Below are 10,425 nucleotides of genomic sequence, written 5' to 3'. Positions count from 1 at the left end.
CACTTTCCCCAGTTTCTCCTTGACTGAAAAAAAAAACTTTGGCGGTTTTTTTGCGGTTAAGTTGGTGGGATTCGCTAACCTGCAACTCTGCAGTCATTATTTAACCATGAAATATTTATGCTCGCGGGATTTTTTATTCGATATCGAACATCATCACAGTTTCGAAAATCGAAGAAAACGACTATCAGTCCAGACAAACTGTAGCACAGGATATTAAGAGTTGAGTGTCAAGACTCTCTGCAAGACCGGTGGAATCTTTTTCCAGGAAACAGAATTAAGACTTAAGAATCTCCCTCTAGCGTAGAGGCAGTCCTATAGTCCCCTTTGTGTCAATCATAGGAATATATAATTATTGTAGTTTCAATTCCTTGTCTGTCGTGACAAAATGAAAGGTCAAACTAATATCATTTATCGACCGGAGGTTTTCAACAGCAATTGAACAAACTGTGAATGCTGTCTTCTTCTTTTTTTACACAAGTGTCGATTTTCTTCAAATTAATGCAAAAGCTAGTGACAGTGTTTCTTTGGAAACCAAAGTGACTTTGAAACCGTCAGAGAAAATGGAAATGAGACTGGAATCGGTTACTGGACAAACGAGAGTCGTTCGACGAAGAGCCTTCACTAAATGGGTTAACTTTCATCTGAGCCAACGCTCTCTGAGTATAGACGATCTTATAGACTTATCGGACTGTTTTGTGACCATAAAACTATTGGAAATCCTCAGTCAGAGGAAGGTACCTATACGATATTCAGGACAACAACCTATTAGAATAAAACAAAGAGATTGTTGGACTAAAATATTCGAGTTCTTGAGGAGCCAAGACTTTCCGTCTGTTATCGACGAAGAGGGTAAGTTTAGGTCACAAATTAATTTTCAGTAAGACAACGAAGCTCATGCAACAGTTAATTAGGAAGTAGTTAGTAAATCATTAGTGTGTAACTGTTCTGAAAAATACACGCATTTAGTTGACGGATAATCGAACAGGAGTAATAAGCGAATGGATTTTTTATTGTGAAAGAAAATAAAGGACTTTTGGGGAAGGTTTGACTCTCAATTCGGAGAGCGCATAGCAGGTATGGTATGACAATATTTGGCGCTATCGTGTAAAATCTTGCAACCTCTTCCATTGAAAATGGAAAAAAATGCGCAACTGAGGACGTGCATGTAGCGAGCTTCGACATGCAAAAAAAGCTGTTATTTGTTTTGGCGAAACGAGTAAATTTATTCCAAAAGTATTATTACAAAAAACATATATTTACATTTTGATTGGAAATCACATATTTCTATATATACATTTTTTCCCCTAGAATTTTAAATTGCTTTTTGAAAGCAGGCCGACTCAAATAAATTTCAAGACATCATTTAATTCGTTTTTGCATAACTTGGTAAAAAATAATTTGATATTGTATTATTTATTTAAACTGTGGCAACCATGCAAGCCATCTGTATTTTGAAAACCATTCAAAACCCAGACATATCTGTCAAACTGAGCGCTGTTGTCCAATCCGTCTCGATATAAAACTTAATATGTATTTGAAATTTGAGATTTAAGATATTTTGGATCGACTGGGTTTACAAACATTTGAGAAAAAAAATATATATATATATATATATATTTTTTTTTTTGTGATTTGGAAAAGAGATGATGATGATGACCCATGATGATGATGACCCATGATGATGACAATTATAATGATGATATTGGTGGAAAATATCTATATCTGGCGTCGAAACTGATCACTTTTTATCATCCTGGTCGTCTTTATCAATATTTTATGTTTCCTCCACATCGACATCAAAAACAGATTATATATTAAATTCTGTTTAAAACAGGATTTCCAGGCTACAACCACACAGCGCTTTCTATATCATTATGGTAATTTTATACCATCAATTGGTCACGTTGTACAAATGAAACGAAAGTTTCCTCCCGCTGATGTTGAGAACTGAACGCTGTGAAGATTCACAGCCGTTCGCCGTAAAAAAAGACAACATGGACTCTCTTCCATGAGGTAAAAACTCGCTTTTATTCGCTTGAAATTCATAATATAGAGGACAAAACCTCTCTTATTCATGTAAGGAATATTTCTCCGAAGACTGAGCATGCTGCAGCACTACTATACTCAGGAAATACAATGAATTTTCTTATTATTATTTTGCTTGTAATATCGCTTTGAAGTCATTCATATTTACAACCGTGGAAAAGCAAAATGTTCGAAGTACGACTTACTATTGATTATGTTTCGATCGTTTGATTTCTTAGAAAATATATTTTCCGACGAATGAATGGCTTCGCCATCTTGAATTCGCCGACAAGAAATATTCATATTTGAATTTATATTTCCCAGTGGACTCAAACTACAGACTTAATTATATTCAGTATAATTTGAATGCACTCCTTAAGACTCTTGAATCCATTCCAAGGCTATCATCATCGATAGCAGGTTTTATTTTCTTGGCCGTGATAATTTATGGAGACTCAAATGGTGCTTGTCGTTCAACATGTTCAAACATAATCAATACATTGGATCATGTTTTAGTGGATCGAATGATGGTTTTGGAAGGTGTGGTGATATATACGATTGAACTTGAGACATATCAGCTTTTCGATTAGATTTCCATTAGATATTCGGTATAATATCGGCAAACATATAGGTAAATATTCTTATTCGCTTTTTATTTATACAAAATGCATATTTAGCACGAATTATACAAAGACGGCAAGACAATTTGTGACATATTATGAATGTGAAATGTAATGTTTGTTTCTTTTTCCTTTCCGTGTATAAAAAAAAGTATTTTTCCCCTGTCATTAATTCGTCTCCCTGATGATTATAGAGTATTCGGAAAATATATATTACATTTAGGAAATATTATCATAAGAAAATCGGATAATTTAAACTGGTTGTCTCAGCTTGGAAGCTATAAACTAACTGATGTTTCCGGAAACATCTTTAATCCTAAAAATCCCCTTAAAATCTGAGTAAAAACATAAGTCCAAGCCAAAACCGCAAGCGACGCATACATTCTGGCGGATTTCTTTGAAATACTGAAAGAATACGAGCCACCTGCTAAGAACTGCTTCTTATGATTCAAAAAAATCTTAAGAGCAACAGGTGATTGTCTTCAGAAACAACAAAGGACCCTTTTTGTTGCCAAGAAGCCGTGCCATCTAGAGACTACAGAAGAGAGAGTTTCTTACTCTAGTTTCTCCGTTACTGGTCGAAAAAAGTACAGATTCAAGTTGTTAGAAAAGACGTTTTACGGAGAAGTAAGTTTTCCTAAAAGGAGTACAAAATTTTTTTCTGTATTTTTGTAAGTACAAGCGATCTATCGAATGTTGGTAATCGATCGAGAGCGTCATAGTTCACAAATAGAATTCAGATTACTTGGATAGATTTTAAGGTCGATACTTACGTACTGAAAAACTGACATGGCTTTCGAACGGAACTGCAGTATTATGTTACGTAATTTTGGTTATTTTGTCGTAGTATTTTAGCTATATACTACCCATTTTCTGGCGAACGTATTTTAATACGTTAAAGTATCTTAAAAGATACTTTATTGAGTTTAGGAAATTTCCAGGAGAGTGAGGTTCCGACGTTATATTAGTAGTGGAGTCAAAAAATTCCTATTTATAATACGACAACAAGAATATAAAATAATCATATTTTTTATAGTTTGAAAGACGCTAAGATTATCGTATTTACACACTTAGATTTAATTCTAAGCTGCAGGTGGTTTAGCACGAATGGAAGCATAAGATTCTTGTCCTTGCCATTTCCTATTGTCTCTTTCAGACGCTAGCTAATTGTTCGACAGGCAGAAATTAAAATTTAATTCCATCTATCTTTTCTGTTCTTTTCAGATTTAGATAGCCTTTCTCGAGGCTCTGTTGATATTCTTCTAGCGTTTGTTTGGTTTCTTATTGAAGTCTACCTCATCGAACCTTGCAGAACAACAATGTTGGGCAAGACTCAGAGCTCAGCACGGAAGTTCATTCTATCTTGGGTACAGCAAAAGTTGCCCGGCAGAAATATCAATAACTTTGATGAAGACTGGAAAGACGGAGTTGCCATTTGTGAGCTTGTGAATGCGCTTCAGCCTGATGCTATACCTTCTAATCTGTACTCTGATAAAACAAACTGCGAAGGAAATGTCAAGCTTGGGATTCAGGTCGCTCATGATAAATTTGGCATACCTCAGATCATCTCCCCTTTTGACATTGCAACTTCACACATCGATGAACTAAGTATTCTAACCTACATTGCTTTGTTTTGTAAATACGAGAGCTTGATCAAAGGAGACACCAACAACAACAAGGCCACCTCAAGCTCCCATAGAGAGAATTCTGTCTGCAAGGCGTACGGCTCCGGACTGAAGAGCGGAGAGATAGGCAAGGTAGCGGAGTTTATCGTAGAACTACAAGGTGCTAAAGCCTCAGACATAACCATAGCAATTGAGTGCAAGCCCACTTATGGCGGGTACGACGAGAAGCCGGAACTAAGCGTCAAATCTGTCGGTAGGAGTACTTATGTTGTCAAGTATATTCCCACAAAACCAGGAGAGTACATCATCAGTGTTTTACACTGTGGGGCGCACATCCTGAGAAGTCCTTTTCACTTGTCCGTGACTGGACCTGCTGGGCAAAATGGTATAATCGATGAAATGAACGGCTCAGTAACAAAGAATAGCAAGACAGGATCACTTGAATCAATACCAGGGATACGAGAAACACTGAGAGATACTGCTTTACCGGTATTCAAGTCCATGAAAGAGGCACCCAATCATGACAAGACAGATTCTGGTTCATCCAATCATGCTAACGGCGCGCAATCCTTAAATTCCTCGACTCCGGTCGTACAGGTTCGTGATTTATCACTTGAAATTCCTATGAATACTGCCGAGGGTCCTGGTCTCGTAGCTGGTGAAGTAGGACGCGTGGGAAAATTCACCGTTATCACAGACAACAATACCAAAGGCCCTCTAAGTGTTTGTATCAGCTGTCCCGCAGTCTCGATACCCGTCCCGTACGTCAAAAGCGAGAAAAAGAGCACCCATACCGAGCACCGGGTACTTTACATCCCGACAGAACCAGGAACCTACGAGATCTTTATCAAATGGGGCGAAAATGGAATTCGAGGAAGCCCTTTTAAGGTTTTTATCAACGATGTGAATCTGGACGAACTCAGTGCAGCTGGTGATGCTGATCCAGAAGATCTTGGTGGTAGAGGAAAAATCAGGGTTTACTATGCTGCTACGTCTATGAAACCAAGGGCTCAAAGAGACAAGCAGCTCCTAGAGACGTTTCTACGAGGAAAACACATTTCGAATCGGCCTGATTTTGATTCTTGGATTGCACTAGATGTCGGAATGAGTCGAGCACAGAGGGAAAAGGTGTTCAAAAAGGCAGGACATAGGTCAACTCCAATGCTGTTCGTCAATGATCGGTACATTGGTACCTATGAAGATGTGGTAATAATGGACAAAGAAGGTTTGTTTGACTCATGTCTTGAATACTGAGACAACAAAAGGTGATATCATACAGCCACAGAATAGAAAAGCGTTCGTTAGTATTTAACTGCCGTACTACTACAGAAAGTATTTTAAAGAAGCCTTTAAGCCCGACCAGCTACACTGGAGAATTTTACATCGAGGTCTGTTATCTAAGTATGGGGCAGACATTACTTAGTGCTACAGCGGTAGAAATTGGCCTGTAACCCATGTATGTAGTCCATGCGGTATGTAACCCATGCGGTATGTAACCCATGCAGTATGTAACCCATGCTATATGTAACCCATAATGCAATATGTAACCCATGCAGTATGTAACCCATCCAGTATGTAACCCATCCAGTATGTAACCCATCCAGTATGTAACCCATGCAGTATGTAACCCATGCTATATGTAACCCATAATGCAGTATGTAACCCATGCAGTATGTAACCCATGCTATATGTAACCCATAATGCAGTATGTAACCCATGCAGTATGTAACCCATAATGCAGTATGTAACCCATGCAGTATGTAACCCATGCTATATGTAACCCATAATGCAGTATGTAACCCATGCAGTATGTAACCCATCCAGTATGTAACCCATGCAGTATGTAACCCATCCAGTATGTAACCCATGCAGTATGTAACCCATCCAAAGTATGCATCAAAGTGAGCGCATTTTAATTATTGAATGTTGATAGCTATATGAATATATAGTATTTATTTATAGGTACCCCTAAACTATTGCATTTGATACAATCGTACAGTAGCCAAATGCAATTGCTCTCATCATTAAGGGGATCTTATGTTATTTTCATAGATCAAAGCGTCTAAACCAAAGATTTTTTGGATATAAATTATGGAACTTGATTAGTTAAATCATCAAAGTCTAATATATAGATCTTGTATATTGTAAGGCAAGATTGTGAGTGTGGGAGGGATGGGGTGTGGTAGGTGAGGCAATAGGTGAGTAAAAAGGCAGTAGCATTCATAGAAAAGCTAAAATTATTTATACAAGGTCTTCAAAAGACCGTTTATTCACTGTAACGATTATTTACGAGAAGTTTTAATATATTGCTAGCGTCAATTATTTTCATACATTGTGTTCTAAAAACACTAATGTTTAATGTCAACCTCTGTACTAAATGCTACAAAAATACTTTAGAAACGCTATACTTTATATGTATAAGTAGATTTCGGATGAGTAAAAAGTTACAGCACACGACACGGCCACTGTATGACATCATGGCATGACGTCGTTAAGGCATGATGTCATGGCATGACGACATGGCCTGGACTGACAGCATCTGTTGAATTGAGTAATCAACGACATTGCGGTTACAGGCCATCCAATTGTATTCCACTATATGACGTCACAGCTTCTTTATATACGGGGGACAAAATAGTGAACCACAATACGAAATCGGTCTAATTTTTGGTCTATTATGATGTCTGGTTTTCTAACATTTTATAAACTAGTGTTTACGGTACTGGGAGGCTATTATTGCTTTTCTGAGTTCTAAAAAAACTTTTTTTCAGAGTTGTCGTTGTGTTGTTGCTGTTTTGTCCCCCTTAAACAACCATGATTCTTAGCGTTAAAACAAAGGATTGTTTTCACATGACATCACAATAAAATAGGGCAATTCTGTAACCATCGAATACGGCATTACCACCCACCCATTCTTTGAATACAACACTGTCAAGCTCACGCAGTTTTCGTTTACATTCAATAAGAAATATACCCTATTGATGTCAGCCCTTACACAAGAGCTTTTCAAAAGCCTTAGTAAGAAATGATAAGATATCCGATATTACAAAGTAATTAAAAATAATGAAATATAATAAAAAAAGCATATCAAAAATTAGTTTATATTGTCAAAAAGAAGTATTTATGGTTCCGACTCTCTTTAGTCAGCTGTTATTGTTACTGTTACTGTTAGCGTCTGACTAGAATAGTTGCTTGAGTCCGAACCATGCATGAAGATGCTAATATAATATCCAAAATGTCTTAAATGTGATAATAAAAATTGAAAATTAACAATGTTAAGATTGTTTAAGAAATAAATAAAAGAACGAGTGATCTAAAAACAGAATACAAGGTACACCCTACGGTATACACTGCGTCGTGTAGGTCAATAACTATATAAGGTAAACCCTACGGCATACACTATGTCCTGTACGCTAACTATAGGCTACACCCTACGGTATACACTGTGTCCTCTACAATAACTATAGGCTACACCCTATACGGTATACACTATGTCCTGTACGCTAACTATAGGCTACACCCTACGGTATACACTGTGTCCTGTACGCTAACTATAGGCTACACCCTACGGTATACACTGTGTCATGTAGTCACTAACTGTAAGGTACACCCTACGGTATACACTGTGTCCTGTACACTAACTATAAGGTACACCCTACGATATACACTGTGTCCTGTGGTCACTAACTATAAGGTACTTCCTACGGTATACACTGTGTCTTGTACAATAACTATGAGGTACACCCTACGATATACACTGTGTCCTGTGGTCACTAACTATAAGGTACTTCCTACGGTATACACTGTGTCCTCTACAATAACTATAAGGTACACCCTAACGTATACACTGTGTCCTGTGGTCACTAACTCTAAGGTACACCCTACGGTATACATGTGTCCTCTACAATAACTTTAAGGCACACCCAAAGGTATACACTGTTCTGTATACTAACTATATAAGGTACACCCTACTGTATACACTGTGTCCTGTACACTAACTACAGTGTTGGGTTAATGTAAACCCAACTGGATATAGAAGCCTAGACATAGGGCTTATCATCTTAGATAGGGCAAACCAATAGCCTCTTTTACCTTGGGTGTTATGTTTTCCCGTTTCATACCACATGCCATTTCGTAGAGTATCATTTTTGCTCACGAGAAGATACATGAATATTCATACAACTCAAACAAAGAAAGTGCTTCTCAAGGGAATGACATGTGGTCTGAAATGGATAAACATTACGCCCAAGCTAAAAGGGTCTATCTCGGTGATCTTAAAGTAACATGATTTTAAAATGAGCCTCAGCCATTCTCTGGTCGTTTATCATCGTTACCTTGTTAGTCTTGTCTTTCACTGCGCGTATCTCTATTAGTAACAAGCGAACAATTCATATTTGGAGTACTTTCTGGTCCATGTATCTTGTCCAGTGACCCTTGCGCAATATTACACTGGAACCTCTCGTATGCGACCGCCGTTAGTTTCAGGTATGTGGTCGATTACCAGAGGTGGCAACAAAGGCAACCACTCTCAGTCTGACACACAGCGGCCTCCAGAGGTTTATGGCAAGCACCCCCTTTTCATTCTGGCCAAGCTTTCAAAGTGAATCCGCTTTCAATTTTTCGGTCCGTACGGGAAATTACTGCCCGCCAATCAATAATAATAATAATAATAATAATAATAATAATAATAATAATAATAATAATTTTTTTAACAATAAAAATAATATTTTAATAACAATAATGTAATAATAATAATAAGTTTGTAAATCATTAAAAATAATAATAATAATAATAAAAGAATATTTACATTATGTACTTTGTGAAAATTTAAAGAGAAAAAGTTACTATTTACAAAAAACTAGAAAAAAACAAAATGAAAAACAAGCATTATAAAAAAGGTCTAAAATTATCTAATATCGGCAAGGTTAGTATTAATGCTAAAGTCCAATAGAAAGTCACTTTCGTTGTTCTTATAAAAAGGAGTGCGGGAGCCTCTAATGCATGTAATTACAGCTTTCAAAATCTCAAACGACAACTTTGTTCTAATATATGTTATTGTGTCAGAATAGCTTTGTCCAGTTTTGTTCGCCAGTTTATCCGCTAGAGTTTTTAGGAAAATTTGGCTTTCCTTGCCCATACCACCATTGGTCCCAAAGATAAGCGGTGTAAATGAACCCATTTCCACTTCCAGAATTCTCTGTTGATATTTTCTTTTCTTTTCTTGCTCTTGTTCGTTGAATATTGATGAGGTGGTTTTCTTCTGGTTGCACTTGGAGTTGACATGCGACACTCGTACGTCAAAAAATGCTGTCACTCCTCGTTGCCAGAATGTCCCCGCTTTGATATCCAGGCGTGCATCTTCGCTTGTAGTCGTGGATTTTAGGTTAAACCGTTCTCCATTCAGTGGAATCAGCCGAGGCTCGGCTTGGACGTTATGGCAGACTTTGCTCAAGAGAGTGGTTAAAAAGTCGCGAACATTGTCATGTCTTTGGGCAATGAAGCCTCCTTTCTTGCAGGATAACGCGTGATTGACGTCGAAAGACGAGCCACATGGACAAGTCAAAGGTAGATCACTTAGGGGCATGTTATATCGTAAGCGCAAGGCATCTCTAAATTCTTGCTTGTTGAGGGTTAGGCCTTGGTTGTCATAAGGAATAGTGTTTAACCAGGAACTTGCACCTTTATCTCTTGCTTGATCGATGTAAGTTGCCATTTCTGGATTCATCATACCGTCGATGCGCTCGATTTTCGACTTTGTCATAATTGCTTTCAAACTGCGATATTGACTCTTGAGATCCTCTTAGTCCTCCAAAGGTGTTAAATTTTGATCTTTTATAGACTCGGTGTGTCTAGATGTTATTAACTTCGATGCTGCGAATTGTTGAGGCGAATCTTCTTTTAAGCAAGGAATGCCCAAACCACCCTGATTTGGAGTTAACGTGACAACTTCGTGCAGTGAATCAGTTAGGGGCTCCTCTTGACCAAAAAGGGTAGGTAGGAAAACCTCATGAAGTACCTCTTGAATAGGATTCACAAAGTCTTCAAAGGATTCAATTGTACGCATGCAGAAAGTGAACTTTGATTTGAAGCCTTTCGTAAAGGCAACAAAGGCTGCCATAATAATAATAATAATAATAATAATAATAATAATAATA

At 37.4% G+C, this 10,425-nt stretch overlaps 1 protein-coding gene and 1 pseudogene across 3 annotated transcripts; one reads left to right on the top strand and one right to left on the bottom strand.

The window, feature by feature from the left end:
• The first annotated feature begins 174 nt into the window (after positions 1-174).
• On the top strand, positions 175-7,549 carry LOC116287161 (filamin-A). Of its 3 annotated transcripts, none has more exons than XM_031693804.2 (2): positions 175-849; positions 3,870-7,549. In XM_031693804.2, the coding sequence occupies exons 1-2, from the start codon at positions 561-563 to the stop codon at positions 5,522-5,524; spliced, it is 1,944 nt and encodes a 647-aa protein (XP_031549664.1). In that variant the 5' UTR covers positions 175-560; the 3' UTR covers positions 5,525-7,549. The 3 variants fall into 3 exon arrangements, with proteins under 3 accessions (XP_031549664.1, XP_088893011.1, XP_088893012.1); XM_089036885.1 differs by lacking the exon at positions 175-849 and adding an exon at positions 1,841-2,013; XM_089036886.1 differs by lacking the exon at positions 175-849 and adding an exon at positions 3,145-3,272.
• A 1,532-nt stretch (positions 7,550-9,081) lies between these two features.
• LOC148906940 (uncharacterized) lies at positions 9,082-10,380 on the bottom strand (annotated as a pseudogene).
• Between the last annotated feature and the right edge of the window lie 45 nt (positions 10,381-10,425).

Source organism: Actinia tenebrosa, unplaced genomic scaffold (assembly GCF_029948245.1).
Source record: "Actinia tenebrosa isolate PJP-AT-01 unplaced genomic scaffold, QUT_ActTen_1.0 PGA_scaffold4__44_contigs__length_22323623, whole genome shotgun sequence".
In the NCBI taxonomy this organism is placed as follows: domain Eukaryota; kingdom Metazoa; phylum Cnidaria; class Anthozoa; order Actiniaria; family Actiniidae; genus Actinia; species Actinia tenebrosa.
The sequence above is the reverse complement of the archived record's forward strand: the minus strand, read 5'-3'. Positions and strand labels throughout refer to the sequence as shown.